This window comes from Melanostigma gelatinosum, assembly GCF_949748355.1.
Source record: "Melanostigma gelatinosum genome assembly, chromosome: 2".
Classification (NCBI taxonomy): Eukaryota; Metazoa; Chordata; class Actinopteri; order Perciformes; family Zoarcidae; genus Melanostigma; species Melanostigma gelatinosum.
The window spans coordinates 19,850,499-19,866,396 of NC_136635.1; the positions used below are offsets into that span (position 1 = coordinate 19,850,499).

Consider the following 15,898-nt stretch of genomic DNA (forward strand, 5'->3'; position numbering starts at 1 on the left):
AAATGTTTATTGCTGACATGTCTGCTGTGACAATACATGAACTACATCCCACAGCATATGTTTTCTCTGCTTAAACTTATATAGAATGAGACTCATTTAAGGTTGTTTGCGTTAAATTGTTAAATGCATCCATCTTTTTTGGGGTTTTATATTTTGCTTATCAACATATTAGTAGACATACTTATAGTCGTTTTTAATGCTTGTAGAGTTGATAATTGATTGATTTGCACTGTTTAACTGAAAGTTTATTTTTGATACAGATGGAAATCAAAGATCAGACTACATACCACTCAATGCCCCGAACATGGCACAAAGCGTGACTCACTGTTTTCCCTTCATTTGAAAACGATACTATGATTTTGCATCTTTACCATCATGGAAATTACCTTCACACATTTGTTCATTCATGTCTTGCGCTGGCCGGCAAACAGTTTCAGTGTGTAGAATGCAGTAACGGGCTGCATTGTAAAATAAAAACGCTGTACATCACGTCAGGATAAAATGTTTCTGGTTCTGCATGAGTGAAACCAGCTTCACTTTCTGATGAGGCATGGCCTTCTTCAAAGACCTCCAGAAATTGCTGGTGGCTCTGGCGGGTTTGCCTGAGGTCCAATCCAGACTGGGTAGCACCTTCAAGGCCCTTTGGACCAGGGTGGGCAGCGGGGAGTCCGGCTGGATGAGGGATGCTGAGGCTCTACTGGTCCATATCAGCAGGAGTTTGAGGGTAGAGTCTTGCAGCAAAGCCTGAAAATATGGACAAAGTATAGCAAATCAGTGATGATTTGTGTTTTGAACAATACAAATGGTGGTTTAAAAAAATAATACACATGTCATAAAAAATAAGAAACTTAACCACTCAACACAATATAGATGACATATTTTCCTACCATCCACTCCCTACTGGTTTTAGTTTATGTAAGAATATCAATAAAAGGAAACCAATGGTTATTTGAGAGTTTCATGCAGGATTTATGTTGCTGGGAACTCAAACCAGAGGACAATAGTTTCTTTCAATATAAAAGGGCGCTGTTAAGTTTCAGTCAGTGACAACATATCTGCAGCAAACACTGTCACTACTGCAAACTACAGTGGCTAGGAAGTTCATTGTCTCATAATGGAGAATACAAGTGTACATTTGAGCAAAAACCTATTGTGAAAAGTGATATTTTGTATTTGAATCCATCCATTGATTTTATCCCCTTATATTCAATCGTGGTTGCAATAAAGTAATTATTGATTGTTAGGAATTAGTTTAATGTACTGCTGGGAAGTACAACAATTTTTGATCTTTACTGGTTTTCCATCACACTTTCATACTTTGGCCGGTATGAACGCAGAACAGGTATTGAACTGCATTCTGTGGTATTTACAAGGTCTTACATTTTTTTTTTTTAATTTACCGGTACTTAAATTTATGTGCGAACCCTGCAGAATCCCTGGGTCTATAGTAGGTCTATTTATCCGTTAACTGTTATGGAAAATACAAAGTTTTGTTGTGGTTTTTCAACATCCAGTAACTCTAATTCCTGTGTTAACACTGGCGTTGTGCTTCTGCCACGTCATTAAGTCAACTAACTAAATATCTATCGAAGGGATGAGAAAGAATCCAATAATTAATTACTCGGGAGCACTCAAGTCATCTGGACATTTGTATGATTACAGAGTTGGTCCTGTGGGGATTAAAATAATGTGCATGGACAATATAAACCATATCAATTTGGCTTTAATAATATTGCAAGACTGTCTTTGGCAAATGTGAGGCATCCATATTTGTTTGGTTTTCTGACACCTCCATATTATGAAGCGCCAAATCCCACATATCAGAGCCTTCAGAAAAATTTGAGTTTCCCAGAAGTTGTTAGTTACGATAACTCCGACGTGACATGAACATGGCATTTGACCTTTGCTTTCTGTGAAATGTAGTTCCTACCTGGACTCCCGATTCCAGCACAAACACAGCATTGCTGTTGGAGAGGTAGTCAGCTGATAGGAGACAGATTAGCATTTGGCTTCTCTGTATTGCAAGGACCACATCATTTGTATATGCTGCAATACAAAATGGGAACCATCAGGAACATTTGCGGTCAATACACACACACACACACACACACACACACACACATATTTGATCCTCTGACCTCCTCCAGGAACCACGTCCCTCTCCAGCAGACAGAGGCGATACCCCCACCGGTCCTCTAACACTTGGGGCAGCACCACTTCCAGTGGCCTCTGGGTGGACTTACCCTCCTCAGTGTTGAGCGGGTCCATGCAGGATGAACATGCTGCAAATAAAAGTCTTTGCTAATTTACTCTTCCAGTGTAGTTACATGACAATAAAATCCAGATATCTTGCACAGGACACGTTGGCCTACCTTCCTCATCAGTGTCAGGTCCTCTCTGGGAGGAAAGGGTCGAAACTCCCATCACCTCTGCTGATGGCAGGCTCCACACATACGACAGAAACACATCAAACTCTTTCTCATCTGATTGGTGGTGGACGTGAAAGAAAGGTTTTGAAAACAGAACAGAAATTTAAACCTGCGTTCTTGCATGTATTTTTTGTTCCTCGTGCAAATGTAGCAACACTTTGAAGTGATGTGATTAGTTTGTTTTTGTCAACACCACATGAAGTGCAATATCATAGTGTCCGAGCACATATTGTGGATTAAGATAAGGACTTCAAAGTATTTTGATAACATTTCAGATCATTAATTGAATGCTTTGTAGGGTTGAATGAGCTGAAAACAAATCTTCATTTTGTGTTCAGGCTTTATAAAATAACCCACATCCTGTAAAGACGAGCAGCTACTTGTCTTTGTCTCTGTTGTTCAGTTAAAGTCTGCATTTCTGTGGAGGAAGCAGCAGTTATTGGAGCGATTAGCGTGCGGCGTGTATCAGATCATGGTTAGCAGTGAATGCTATTCAGTAGGACAGATAGCTAAGCCACCAGCAGAGCTACGAGTGAGAACAGACAACAACGAGGAAACGGGTGAGAGACGTGTGTTGACCCCATTTATGGACCCATAATCGAGTAAACGTTTACATGTAAGTGTTGATTTTAAAGTAAAGTTGATATGTGTGAGAGAGAGAGAGAGAGAAAGACCTGCAGCGTTGTAACTAAGTCTGAAAAATAAAACTTCTAAAACCTTCCACGAACTGTGTCTGTTTGAGTTTATAGAGGAATATTTTAGAGGAAGATCGAAAGTATCAAACACAACCTTTCATTATTAAAGACTCTGTCATATTTTTTTTAACTAAGCAACCAATCTACTTCCTGTTTACACCGCCACGCGCATGCCCAGTGTATGTTAATGGTCACATGATGTGTTAATGGTCACGTGACATCCGTTTTCGAAGGTTGCCGTGTTTATGCAGATCAATTCAAAAAACGATGCTGAAACGGTTTAAGGTTAGGGTGAAAGTTAAGATTAGGATGGTAGCAGTTAGGGTTAGGGTTTGGGGAAGCCTCCGGAAAATGAATGTAAGTCAATGCAATTTCCCCAAAAGTCATGAAAACACAGCTGTGTGTGTGTGTGTGTGTGTGTGTGTGTGTGTCTGCATTCTAACCTCCATGATGTTTTCCATGTTGGAAGTGGGATCTGTAGATAAGTTGTATTTCCAGCCATTTCACATGTAAAACGATTCCTAGTCCAGCTACCAACAGCAATGAAGCAATGGGATACCCAACCAGTGATGGCCATTTCACTGAAACACAGTCAAAAATGTGCACATTGAATTGTGTTGTGTCTTTAAAGCATCAATAATGGACTTGAGTGTTTGAGCTTTAAACACAGAGTTGACTTATTACCACCATATGAAGTTGATATGGTGAACTTCTTGGAAGTTACTAAGTTACACATCCAGCAGACACAGAGGAACATTAGCATTCATTTAGAGCCGTTTGTGTCCAGTATTCACTCTCCCTTTAGCTCTTTAGTTTTGGATTCCACCCCCACCCTGTCTATCATCAGGTGATGGGTAGATCAAAAAACATTATGAAAACAATGCTGATGAGAGCAGTTGGAGTGAACCAGTGGCAGTTGCAGGCCATAAAACCAAAAACGTGAGCTGAAAGTGAGTGAAGATCATAAGAGTGATCCCTTTCATATTAAGCATAGTGATTTGATCCCTTGCCAATACAAAATATTGGTTTGTCTAGCTTTAATCATTGCCTGCAGAAAATGAAAACGAATGTTTTAAACTTCCAGTTGGTATCAGTGGCCTTATTTGTGAAAAGTTACTTTCGGGATGTGTCACCATCCAGCTCACTGGATTGGTTACATTTTTTACCTTATCGGATAGAACGTTTTCAGTTTGAGCGATATGAGGTTTATTTGAGCTGCAAAGTAACATTGTTATGATCAAATATTGTATGAATACAACATATAATGGTGACAATTGAAACAACAGTACCTTTGATCTTCTCCTTGAGCTCAATGGTGCCCGTGCTGTTTCCGACAATATTGCTGGTGATGCAGGTATATCTGTTGTTCAAGTGTTCGGGAGTCACCTGTTTAATGATGGCTTTTCGTATGACCACGTACACTGTAAATGTCTTGTTCCTCTGTCTGAATCAGAGGAAGAATTTCAGCTCCCTTGCATCCCAAGGAATACTTATCATTTAGCTGAATCCTCATACTTACAAGTTTACAATATAACAAGCAATCACTGGTGCAGCATAATGAAAGACAGTTATGTCTTAGCTCAAGCAAACATTGACAGAGGGACTGCAGTGACTCACTGTGGCTCCATTGGTAGTAGAGTCTCCGTGTTGCTACCGTAATTCATGTACCACAGCACCTCCCGTGAAAAATCTTTCTCAAAATCAAAATGTACTGTACAATTCAGAGTGTGAGGTTGACCTAGAATGGGTACAAAAACATGGCCATTATAATTTAACACTTAATAAAATAATAAAAGTGATACTATAATTGGATGTCTTAAAATCATACCAAATTGTAAGATGCACAAATGAGTCATTCAGACAAAGATGAGAGCATCATGTCATTATCAGGGCAGATATGTAGCCTAAATGTAAGCTACAGCAACATGTTGAGCATTAAAAGTCAACAATTACAACCAGTCAACATTAGAATGAAATGTTAGATAGCAGCTGAGTTCATTATAACTAAAAGATCTAACTTTGAGTGGGCAACTCTTGGAACTTGTCAACAAGTGAGTTTCAACAAACCAGAACACGTGAATGCTGGGATGTTTGTTGCATAGCGTATCAGTTACAGGCTGAGTATAGTGGTGTTAACAGTGTTTTGCTTTAAGTGACAACAACTTGGAATTGTTTTTCCCATTCGTACAGCTGATATAGCTCCGAAAAAGCATTTAAAAACCATCTGAATGAGTTATCAAGTCAGCTGTGCGATTGTGTCATGTCATTTGGACACACTTACCAAGCTCCACTTCCTCTGTTATGTTGCCATTGGGATAAATAATATTGGGAGATTTACTTGCTTCGGCAGCTGTTTGGGCATGGGAGATAAAGTCAGATAGTTCTGCAGAATAATTGGTCTAGTTTACTATGTTTCAGTCAGGAACACTCTCGTCATAGATTTTTACCATTTATTGCAACAAATGGAAATACAGTTAAACTTGGCGATGATGGCTCCGCTCTTTGAATGCTCCCCGGATTAACCAGCAGCTACCAAGCTAAAACAGGGAGCACCGAGCAATAACCCCCAAGGGTTTACAGGAATGAGCCGAAGTACATTTTTAAAATACATTTCAACCATTTGCCATGAAAGATGAACTCTGAACTGAAAAAGGGTGGAGGCTGGGGTGGAGGAGGCAAAGCTTTGCCAGCAGTACGGTCTGTAACAGCGTAGGTGTAGAATGAATCAGTGAGGAGGGAGTCATATTTAAATAAACCTCCTTGAAGTGAGAGTGGGCTGTGATTGGTGTGTGGCCGATTGGAAGCTATGATTCAAATGCGTATGACTTCCGTGTCCTGCATGAACTTACACTAGCTTCATTTCTGCACTGTTATGAATTTCCTTTTTATGTGTGCATGTAAGGTGTCATAATTAAATGAAAATCATATATTAAAAAGTAATGAGGTGTATTGCATTTCAGACTAATAGCCATGCCATCTGTTAGGCTGTATATCGGGCCAGCAGAGCCTTGAGCTAAACGCTAATGTCATGCTAACATGCCAACAGATAACAATGAAAAACTGCATGCAAGGCCACTAAAGAAGAATTGCCTGATTGTGATACCCTTTAATGCCTTTTGTTCTCAAAACAGACTAGAAGGTATTGTCGCCATAACTATCTCGAGCATGCATACCATCCTGCACAGTAGGGCGATGCTTGCAGTAACCACACAGGCAGCTAACCACATGCAGTGGAGAAAGCCTGTGGTTTTGCGCGTAGGCAGCCAGATATGAAACAATTTAGAGGGTGAGTGTTCAAAAACAATCGCCTTTTAGCCTTTTTACTGAATGTGAAAAAAAAACATCATGAAGTAGTGACTTCTTCAGCAAAGGCTTCTTTCTTAATATTTTTAGTAATTTGTGTAGCTTTTGGAAGCTCACACATCCGATAAAAGGTTTGTTGAAACTGATCAAATGTCTATCTTCTCAAACGTGTCTGAAATGACAACATGCAAATGGTGGTTTGTATTATAGGGTGTAGACATCCCTCATTGTAAACAAATATATCTGTTTTCCCTAGTATTCTAAGAAAAGTTAATTCTCTTCAAAATGTTTAAATACTGTTGAAAAAACATCTGACTGTAGCATATATCATTGATACACATATCTTTTCAAACAAACAATTTTGTGTAAGAGTGGGTGACAAAGATTGCGAATGAGAGCACCTGTGTGAGTATCTCACAAGATCTAAAAATGTGGGACAGAACATTTTTAACTCCGGTTATGTGTATAATCCCACAAGTAACAAAAGTTATTTAATTGTTATTGTATTGTAGTAGTTTTTTTCTTTATTATATTAAGATAAATGGCTCGGGTCCTCATTATTTAGCTACATTGTACCATGGCCAATGAAAATACAAATATGTGATTGGCTGGCAGGTTATTAATAGGACACCTCAAACATAGTTCCTTCTTTAATTTACCCCTGAAGCACAACTGCCCCCTTTTCTGTTTCTGTGAGGCTGTGCTACAGCTGTGTTTTGAGCTAAATGCTAACATAGCATGCTACTGGACCTGTTAGCATGCTAGCGTTACAGGTCCACAAGTACAGACAAAAACACAGAATAAGAACGGCCTCATCTTATTTGAGCATACTAACATTTGCTTATTAGCAATAAACCAACGGATATTTGGAAAGATATTTCAGTCTGGACCACTGACCGACCAAGTAACAGACCAACATTTCCACAGAGTCCACTAGCATTGCTAAAAGAAATACATGGTGGTGTGAACACAGCTCCTCTTTTTTTGCTGTACAAAGTGGCCATGGGATAACTGTGATATTATTCATTAAATATAATACAATATAATGTAATGTAATTATAACATGTTTGTATAGTTGTGTATTATCGCGTTCTTAACCTCTACCACGCACACACACACACACACACACACACACACACACACACACACACACACACACACACACACACACACACACACACACACACACACACACACACACACACACACACACCTACACACACACACACACACACACAGGGCACTTACGTACGACTGTGACGTTAACAGCCCTCCTGAAGGTCCAGTTGACTCCTTGATCAATTATTTGTCGATCACAGAAATATACACCAGTATGAAGTTTATTGACTTGGCAGAGATGTAATGTCCCCCCCGTCTGACACCAGGATCTCTTCTGCTCAGACACAGCTTTGTTGCCCTGTAAGAAAGCACACATGTTGTGAGTTTTGCAGCGATTTATATGTTTCTATAGTGAGACGTATAACGATGTTCATGTGTGTTCTTCACCTTGTACCAGATGACATGTGTGTTGTTACTACAATTGAAACCGGGGCATGGGACTTCCCCACCTTGATCAACGGTCAGATCTATACTGTTCTCCTCAGACTGGATGCATCCCAGACTGATCTCAGACCTCTCCACCACCTGCAGTTGGAAGAACAACTCGCTGCCACTGGACAGCATAGACCTGAACACTTGATAGAAGTTCAACCACATGTGGTTTACACACACGCACACACACACACAACCATTGTTTGCTATTTAGTATACCAGAAAGGTTTTTAAAGTTGCAACTAATGATTTCATGAAATGTATGTTAAACATTTGTAAATGCTAAGTAAAGTATTTTTGGGTTAAGGACTTAATGTAAGTAAACCTTAATCTGGATTGGTGTCTTGCTACCCAACTGCTGTAGTCCATGTAGTTCATGTAAATTAACAAACAGGCCAAACTCTTTACTACTGAGACCAAATATCAGATGTGGATTGATGGAAATGGTGCTGTTCATTAATTGCAGACTTACAAACCAGAGGTGAGGACTCAACTTTGACTGGAGTCAGACTTGAGACATGGACTTTAGAAGTGCCAGTGCGTAGGACTTTGAGAGAGCTATTGGCATAAATGGAATATAATATTGATAACTATGTTTTTATTTGTGTATAATTACCTGAAACTAGATATTTCCACCTGTGTAGGTCAGTGGAAGAGTATGAAACCATTGGCAGCACTGTGTAGCACCACATTCTCGTATGTGAACAAACAAGACACGGACCCACTCAGAAAAACATCTCTCCATAGTGCTAGTGGTTAAAAACTGTAAACCGGTTGTCTTTGCTCACTTGAAAACCAGGGGTTCAGGATCTCTTAAGCAAAATTTGTTGAAGAGCACATATCAACTTGTTTAGGAGTAGAAACACAATGATTAGGATATTTGTGTTTTCTTGGGACTTGATTTTGAACTCCACCACTAAGTTTAAGAAGCAATATGGGTTATTATTATGGTTTTCAATGTCCATACGGACATGTGAGTGTTGATTTAAGACAGGCTTGAAAAAATGTCAATCTACCAGTCCCTTAATGAATATACTATATTTTAAAGTGGTTCCACTCCGCGCCATCAAAGTATTTACCAGTGAGTTGCCACATTAACTTGTTTAAACTAAGTTTAATCAGACACATCTGGGGATTGAAACATAATTATTTACCTGCACGCGTACTTTCCAGAATGTTTTGCTTCCGCTGGGAACCCTCTCCCACAGACGAAGGATGTGCCATCAGCTCCTTCTCCGGTCCTGGAACACATCACGTCCATGTGCCGGTTCACAGACTTGTTGCACGGCATCATAAACATTTCCCCCTCCACAGCTCTGTAGTGCTGGTGTGTAGCATCTCGCTGAAGACCTGGGGAGAGTTGAGTTTCTGTTTCACTTCAATTGTACAGTCAGACATAAACAGATTCAGGACACCCTTAATAATTACATGCATGCTTCCTTTTAAACCCACATTCAAAAGCACAGTACCTGTTTTTTTCCGTTGACCGTTTCCCTGACAGCATCCCTCCACGAAAATGGGAAAGATTAAAAACAACAGAATGTATCCAGTTTGCATCCTTCGTCACTAATCTGTTTGACATTGCTTGTAGATTTCCATCATGCTAATGATGAAACCAGGCTCCTTCACATTTGAGCATCTTTTCTGTGCATAGCCACACCTAGAGTTCTTGGTATTTTGTCATCGTCACTGTTTTTTTCTCCTTAGCTCCCTCAGCATGAGCGGCAACATTTTCACAGGTACGGTTTCCTGTTTGGTCGCCTTTGAACATGATTTCACAAGAAACTGCTGTAATATTGTGTTACTATGAATTGCATACCACTTCCTATGTGAACTACGGAAGAGTTGTTAAATCTTGTTGGTGAGTAGAATGCACTGCCGACTGGAGATACAAAAGGTAGAAAACATAGTTCCTTTAAGAACAACAGACAGATACATGCAAGCATGCGTTTTAATATGATCAAATTCAGGTGAAAAGGGAGACACAAAACAGAAACACCTGCAAGAAATGTTTAAAAATTAAAAAGAGAAATCCAGTTACTACATTCAAATTTATATCGTGGGATTGTAATAATGAGCCCCTGTGAAAAGCAACACCTCAACTTTCTGGATATGTCAGTAGTAACAGTGTATACTGATGTGATCGTGCATCGATTAATGTTACAACCAGAAGCAACTTTACATTTTTACATTACATTCACAATCACTTTACATGTCTTTGCGTCAGCTGTCATACTAAGATGGGAACACGTGGAGGGCAATTGAACCATGCAAGATGTTACATTGACATATTAAGACACCAAAGTTAAATGTAAAAAAGAAAATAATTATGACTGTCTTCAGCAGTAAATGTCTTTCCCTAGTATGTATATTTTATATACTGTGTTTGTAAGTCATATACTGAAAACAGATATAATGAAAGCTATTCGTTCTGGCATGACATAACATCCTAGACTGTCTGAGGTAAAAGCTTTACTTTGGATGCCTGCTGCGGGGCCGGTAGGTGATAGCGTAGCTGCTTCCAGAAGGAGGAAGAATGCGACATGGAGCTCATGCCCTTCCACGTGACACAATCTCCGGCCTCGCCAAGAAGCTGCAAGGCCTCCGGTAACGAACCAGATCTCGACGCTTCTGTTGTCTCAGTTTGGATGAAAACCAAGCGAGTCTGCCGCTCCACGAGGGCTGCATGGATGGCACTCAGCAGGCCGGACCCTGGACCAGGATCTGGGGAGGAGGGAACCAAAACCACCGTCCGACTCTGGTCTATGCAGTCCAGCACTGCCTCCGCTGCAGCTGCAACCAACCAGAGTTCAGATTATACATCGCTTCATGAAGATGTGTAGGTAGATTTTCTCTATTTTAAGAGTATGTCTTACGTACGAACCTTTCCCTGGTAAGACGTCACGATCATAAAGACAGAGGCTGTACCCAAACCTCTCTTCCAAAACACTCTCCAGACATTTTCTGTCATCTTCATTTAGTCCTGCGTCTGTGTCGCTCTTGTAACACATCAAAAAGGCATCATAGCTCTTTCCATCTAAACAAAGAAGAAACAACAAACAGCTTTGTCACTTCTGTCATATTGTCTGACGTTCAGATATGTACCTCTTATCCATGAGTTGTACGCTACAATGAACCAAAAACATGAATCCCACCTGAGGTGCTGCTATGGCAGCCAAGAGTGTCTCTTAGGAAAAGAGTGATGTTGATTGTGAACCTCACATAGATAACGACTGTCAAAACCATCACCACCATAACGCAGACAATGCTGAGAGCCAGGGGAACGTAAGAAGGACGAGCTGTGGGGAAACAACAGCGAGAATAAACGGATTAAAACACTCATTAATGGTATAGTGGTCACTTGAATCTGAATGAAAGCTGGCTCAAAAAGGCTTTTCTGACATTTTGTTTGAAAGACGATTCATTCATTATTTTAAACGTGATAATCGTTCGTGGCAGCACCACTCAAGAAGTATAAGTAGATTGAACAGGTTTAAGATTTAAGGCAAGGTTCTTGAACACACATTAGGTCTATCCATCCATCTTACGTATACCTTTTTGGGCCAAGGTGATGGTGACGCTTGAGGGTACAGATCCAGATACCAGACTACAGGTGTAACTTTTTGATAAATCTTCCTCTGACACGCTTTTGAAGACTAGAGATGCCGTCATCTTTGTTTCTCCAGCATTATTTTCCCTGGAATGGAAAGAAAAGTGAGAAAGACAAGCTTTTTGTGTGTGTGTGTTGAGTGTTTATGTGGCCACTTTAAACATTTGCACTTCCAGACTCAGTTGTGTGAAGTGTTTACCGTGTGTAATTGTAGAAAACAGGAAAGCTGTTGTTCCTTTTCACCTTTGATTTCCCGTCTAACCAGAGCACCTCGTCAATGTCTGAACACATAACAGCTACACAATCAATCACCAATGTTGCGCCTAGAAAAAGCAGAGTGTACACACGATTTAAAAGTAGTAATTTAAAAAGACATTAAATGCTTGAATGTATGTCCAAGTGTGTTTGTGTCCACGATACAAGATGGAAGCTCACCCAAATCTACATAATATACATCACTTGGGTGTGGTGACGTGATCACTGGGACTTTCTCTGGTTTTTCTGTGCAAAAAAAACCAAACACTTTACATCTTCTCACCCAACATATGAAGACATCCATATGAAGGAAAAAACTGCTCTTTTCTCACCCTTTGGTTTGACTTCAAGAGGCACTGTAAAGGTCATGTTATATATTTGACTATAATACAGGTAAGGTCTGGTACAGGTGTAGACACCGTGATCATTCACCTCCACCTTGGAGAAGTAGCCTTTTGGCAAAGACTCGCCCTCCTACAAGATGGAAAATGAAGCTGAATTTCAAAAGCATGAAGTGCATGAAAACAAGCCTTAAATGTTGACAAAACACCACATCCCCTCAAAACTATGGTATGCTTTGGGGAAAATTAAATATATAGAGAGATCTGTTAATCAAATGGGTTAAAAAAGGCAGTTAGAAGTCCCCACCCGAGGGATCGCCTGCCCAAATCTCTAGAGCTGAAATATTACATATAAAGATTTGCTGTGTTTACATACCTTGTGCCATATTACGTCTTTGCTGGTAATATCCGGGGTGTTAGGAGGTATGTTTACCTCGGGACAATTCAATGTGCAGGCCTCTCGTGTGTAACATGTTTGCTTGTATTGGGAACTCTTCTCTCTCTGTGTTGTGTAAACTGTCAGCCTGAACCAGAGCTGCCTGCTGGCGTCCCTGTCATGTCATCAAAGAACAACTATGGTTAAAAAGAAGTGTTGGTAGAATGAAACTCAACATTTGTTTTTCAAGAACACAAGTTACTGATGATAATTCATTGTGAACAGTTTCATATCCTCCACATTCAGGAAACGGAGCTTTGTTGTCCCATCATGATGTATTTGGTCTTAAAATCCAGTCTGTTCTCTGTTCCTACACAAGCTGTTCCAACTCCTCCCCTCTGGTAGGCGCTACAGGGCTCTGTACCCCAAAACCACCAGACACAGGAACAGCTTCTTTCCACTGGCCGTCACGCTCATGAACAATTAATCGGACATATTGCATCTTCATTTGCACTATTACCGCCTTCTGCACTAATATCCCGAATCCATTGTCATTGTTGTTGTTCTTTATGTTCTTTATGCTCGTATATATTCTCCTCGATATATATTTACATTGTACATAGTACTTAAATGTTAAATGTTTATGTTTAAGTTTCTCTGTTCTACTTTGTTGTCTTTAATGTCCTTGTTTTTTTAATTTCTCTTGTTTATTGTATATATTTTACATGTGTATGTAAAGAGCAATGTGTAACCAGAGTCAAATTCCATGTATGCGCACACATACATGGCGAATAAAGCTGATTGTGATTCTGAAAATGCAGACTTCAAAGGAGGCATCCCCTGACATGGGATCAGGCTATTGTCTGACATTACCTACTAGCTTGCTGTGTATAAAGCCATTCAGCACTGTAATCTCACAAATCATTGCAACGCGACTGAGCTTGCAAACATGTCAGTCCCAGACGTTCGCATAGAATGAAACTGCATTGTGAATTTGCGTCTAAGAAAACGTACAATGTCATGGATTACGTTTGCTTTTGACGTAACGCAAAAGAGTTTCAAATGAGTTGTGTTGTAGGGTGGATGGGTTAAAACAACACAGGGCTATCACCCAGGAGATGTTTGTCTCCCTCCCGTGTGAACCAAGTACTTTGGTTGCTTAAACCTCACAAAGTAGTTCTGTAGTGTTTTGCTTCAATTTACAACAATAACCATGTGTTTCAATGTGACTGGACTTTACCCCAGAGAGCATGAGTAATTCCCCTGATGGTCGACAGAAGCACTGAGAATCACGAGGCTCCTCCCATGAACCAGCACCTTCATCTGCCTCTGCTCAGCTGAGGACATGTCGGTCAGGTCCATCTCCTGGCTGGTGTAACTGGTCCAGATCACTTTGGCATCACCACGACTAGAACCTCTGTCATGAGGGCAGTACAGCGCCACCATCTCACCTGCCTTGACATCTGTCTCTGTGGTTCTCCTGGGACACACGCCTGAAAATGAGTGTCACAATTTTTTGTTCATTTTAAGTCGGTAAAGCTATAACATGAACTGGCTTGAGGCTTTTTTAATTAAACCAGAACCAAAGGAGAGCTGGCGTCCAGCCCACTGTTTAAGTGAGGATTGCATTTAAAGTGATTGGTCTGTCGCGCTGGTCCTCATGAGCAAAATGGCTTGGACCCTTTTTTTTTTTCCAACCCGTCTTTGAACCAGCACCGAGCAAAAGGTGAGCATCAAAGTTTGGTTGTGTGGTCGTAAAGAGTTCATTAAATAGTTGTCTGTGTTATTTATTGGTTATATTTTACCACATGTCTCACAGATTATATTGATTTAGTTGAATTACTGTCACATCAAATGAATCTCCACTTTTGAATGGTCCCGTTTAAAGAATAACAGAAAATGTGCCATATATATATATATATGGCACATTTTCTGTTATTCATATATATATATATATATATATGAAGCTTATATGAAACTTTAAAGCGGCCACTCTATCAGAGGATATCTCTGATCAGGCATGCAGATTTGTTATTTAAAGAAAGTTGTCAGTTACATTTGGTGTGCCTCGTACGGGATCAACAGGCGGATGTGTCCGTTATAAAAGCACAGTGGAGGCTCTTCACCACATCCTAATTTCTCGGTACATTTTGGTCTTGTGACTTCAGTGAAAAGGAAAATGAGTGACGTTTGTGGAAGTCAGCACTGTTCAGTGCAACAAAAGAAACAAAGAGATTTCAGCCAATGTATTTAAACATTTGCACAACGTTTGACATCTATGATGATCACATCTGCATGTCACAGTGTATAGAAACAGTGTTATATGAATCATGAATATAATACAACTAACTACATTATCTTTCAGTGGTTTTGCCCATGCAGCGTCAAGTACATTTACTCAAGAACTTGTATTTCCATTTTCTGCTACTTCATACTCATATACTTATACTACTTTGGCAAATATTGCACGTATTACTCCACTACATTTATTTGATGACTTTTGTAACTAGTTATTTTGCATATTCAGGTTAAAAATATAGACTGTAATCACAAAATACCACTACATATACCAGCTTTACACATGCATCAATAATAGTAATTAAATTACATCATAAAGGTGGCATCATTCTGAAAGATTCAGTTCTGTCTGTCTATGTAATCTCAAACAACATATCAAGTTGAGTGTCAAAGGGGGAACAGTCAACCTGAGAGCATTTTCTTACCTGTTAAGGATGCAAGGAGTAAGAAGAGAGGGAGCAAGTGTACTTTCACCATCATGATAACATGCAGCGCTGCACAACAAAACACACACGGGCGTCGTTAGAGCCGTAGTGTGGCCGAGTTGCACACTTCCCAAAATCATGTGAAACCACACCGGGTGACGATGAAAAGTCAAACGTAAGGAAGAGCGTCACGTTGCTGCCACCGCAGTGTAGGCTCATCAACCGTTGCATTTCTCCTACCAATACATGATCTCCACAATCAGTGTTATGGTGATATGTAATGTTGTTGATCATTTCCCTCCGTGATAAATGTCGAGAAACGAAACTTGAAGTCATACAAACTCCCTGTTGTTGTGGTTTTGTGTCCTCCGCACTGACAGTTGGAACCATGCAGACATTCGCTCTGGAAAAAAAGGGCAGGGACACCCGCATCGATGCGTGCTGTGCGCAGATGTGTGGAGGCAGTTTCAGATATAGCTAGAGGCAACAATGTGGCTGACTCATTAACTCCTTGTAATAGGGGGTCAGGGCCGGGGACCTTCGCCTTCTCTCTGTCGAAGTTGGACAAATGAAACAACTTCACAATGATTCAATCTTCCTACTGGCTGGGGAGCG

At 40.2% G+C, this 15,898-nt stretch overlaps 2 protein-coding genes across 3 annotated transcripts; both read right to left on the minus strand.

Moving 5' to 3' along the window:
- Positions 1 to 3: 3 nt before the first annotated feature.
- On the minus strand, positions 4 to 9,576 carry LOC306787922 (interleukin-18 receptor accessory protein-like). 2 transcript variants are annotated; one of them, XM_079283234.1, is made up of 12 exons: positions 9,448 to 9,576; positions 9,133 to 9,328; positions 7,934 to 8,099; positions 7,676 to 7,844; positions 5,406 to 5,474; positions 4,742 to 4,862; positions 4,414 to 4,484; positions 3,568 to 3,705; positions 2,373 to 2,483; positions 2,139 to 2,282; positions 1,931 to 2,046; positions 4 to 744 (listed from the first exon to the last, which is right to left on the minus strand). In XM_079283234.1, the coding sequence occupies exons 1-12, from the start codon at positions 9,533 to 9,535 to the stop codon at positions 487 to 489; spliced, it is 1,647 nt and encodes a 548-aa protein (XP_079139360.1). In that variant the 5' UTR covers positions 9,536 to 9,576; the 3' UTR covers positions 4 to 486. The 2 variants fall into 2 exon arrangements, with proteins under 2 accessions (XP_079139360.1, XP_079139359.1); XM_079283233.1 differs by having other exon boundaries at positions 4,414 to 4,568.
- A 663-nt stretch (positions 9,577 to 10,239) lies between these two features.
- Positions 10,240 to 14,006, minus strand: LOC306790298 (interleukin-18 receptor 1-like; the record flags this gene model as incomplete). Its single annotated transcript, XM_079286477.1, has 8 exons — positions 10,240 to 10,771; positions 10,863 to 11,015; positions 11,134 to 11,277; positions 11,533 to 11,675; positions 11,788 to 11,911; positions 12,024 to 12,089; positions 12,176 to 12,317; positions 13,878 to 14,006. The coding sequence occupies 8 exons, from the start codon at positions 14,004 to 14,006 to the stop codon at positions 10,428 to 10,430; spliced, it is 1,245 nt and encodes a 414-aa protein (XP_079142603.1). The 3' UTR covers positions 10,240 to 10,427.
- Between the last annotated feature and the right edge of the window lie 1,892 nt (positions 14,007 to 15,898).

Coding starts and splice junctions, on each gene's coding strand:
- LOC306787922 (XM_079283233.1), bottom strand. CDS start 9,535: ATGCAAACTGGATACATTCTGTTGTTTTTAATCTTTCCCATTTTCGTG. Junction 9,329..9,447: donor CGGTCAACGGAAAAAAACAG/GTACTGTGCTTT, acceptor AACTCTCCCCAG/GTCTTCAGCGAGATGCTACA. Junction 5,475..7,675: donor TGTTAACGTCACAGTCGTAC/GTAAGTGCCCTG, acceptor ATGCCCAAACAG/CTGCCGAAGCAAGTAAATCT.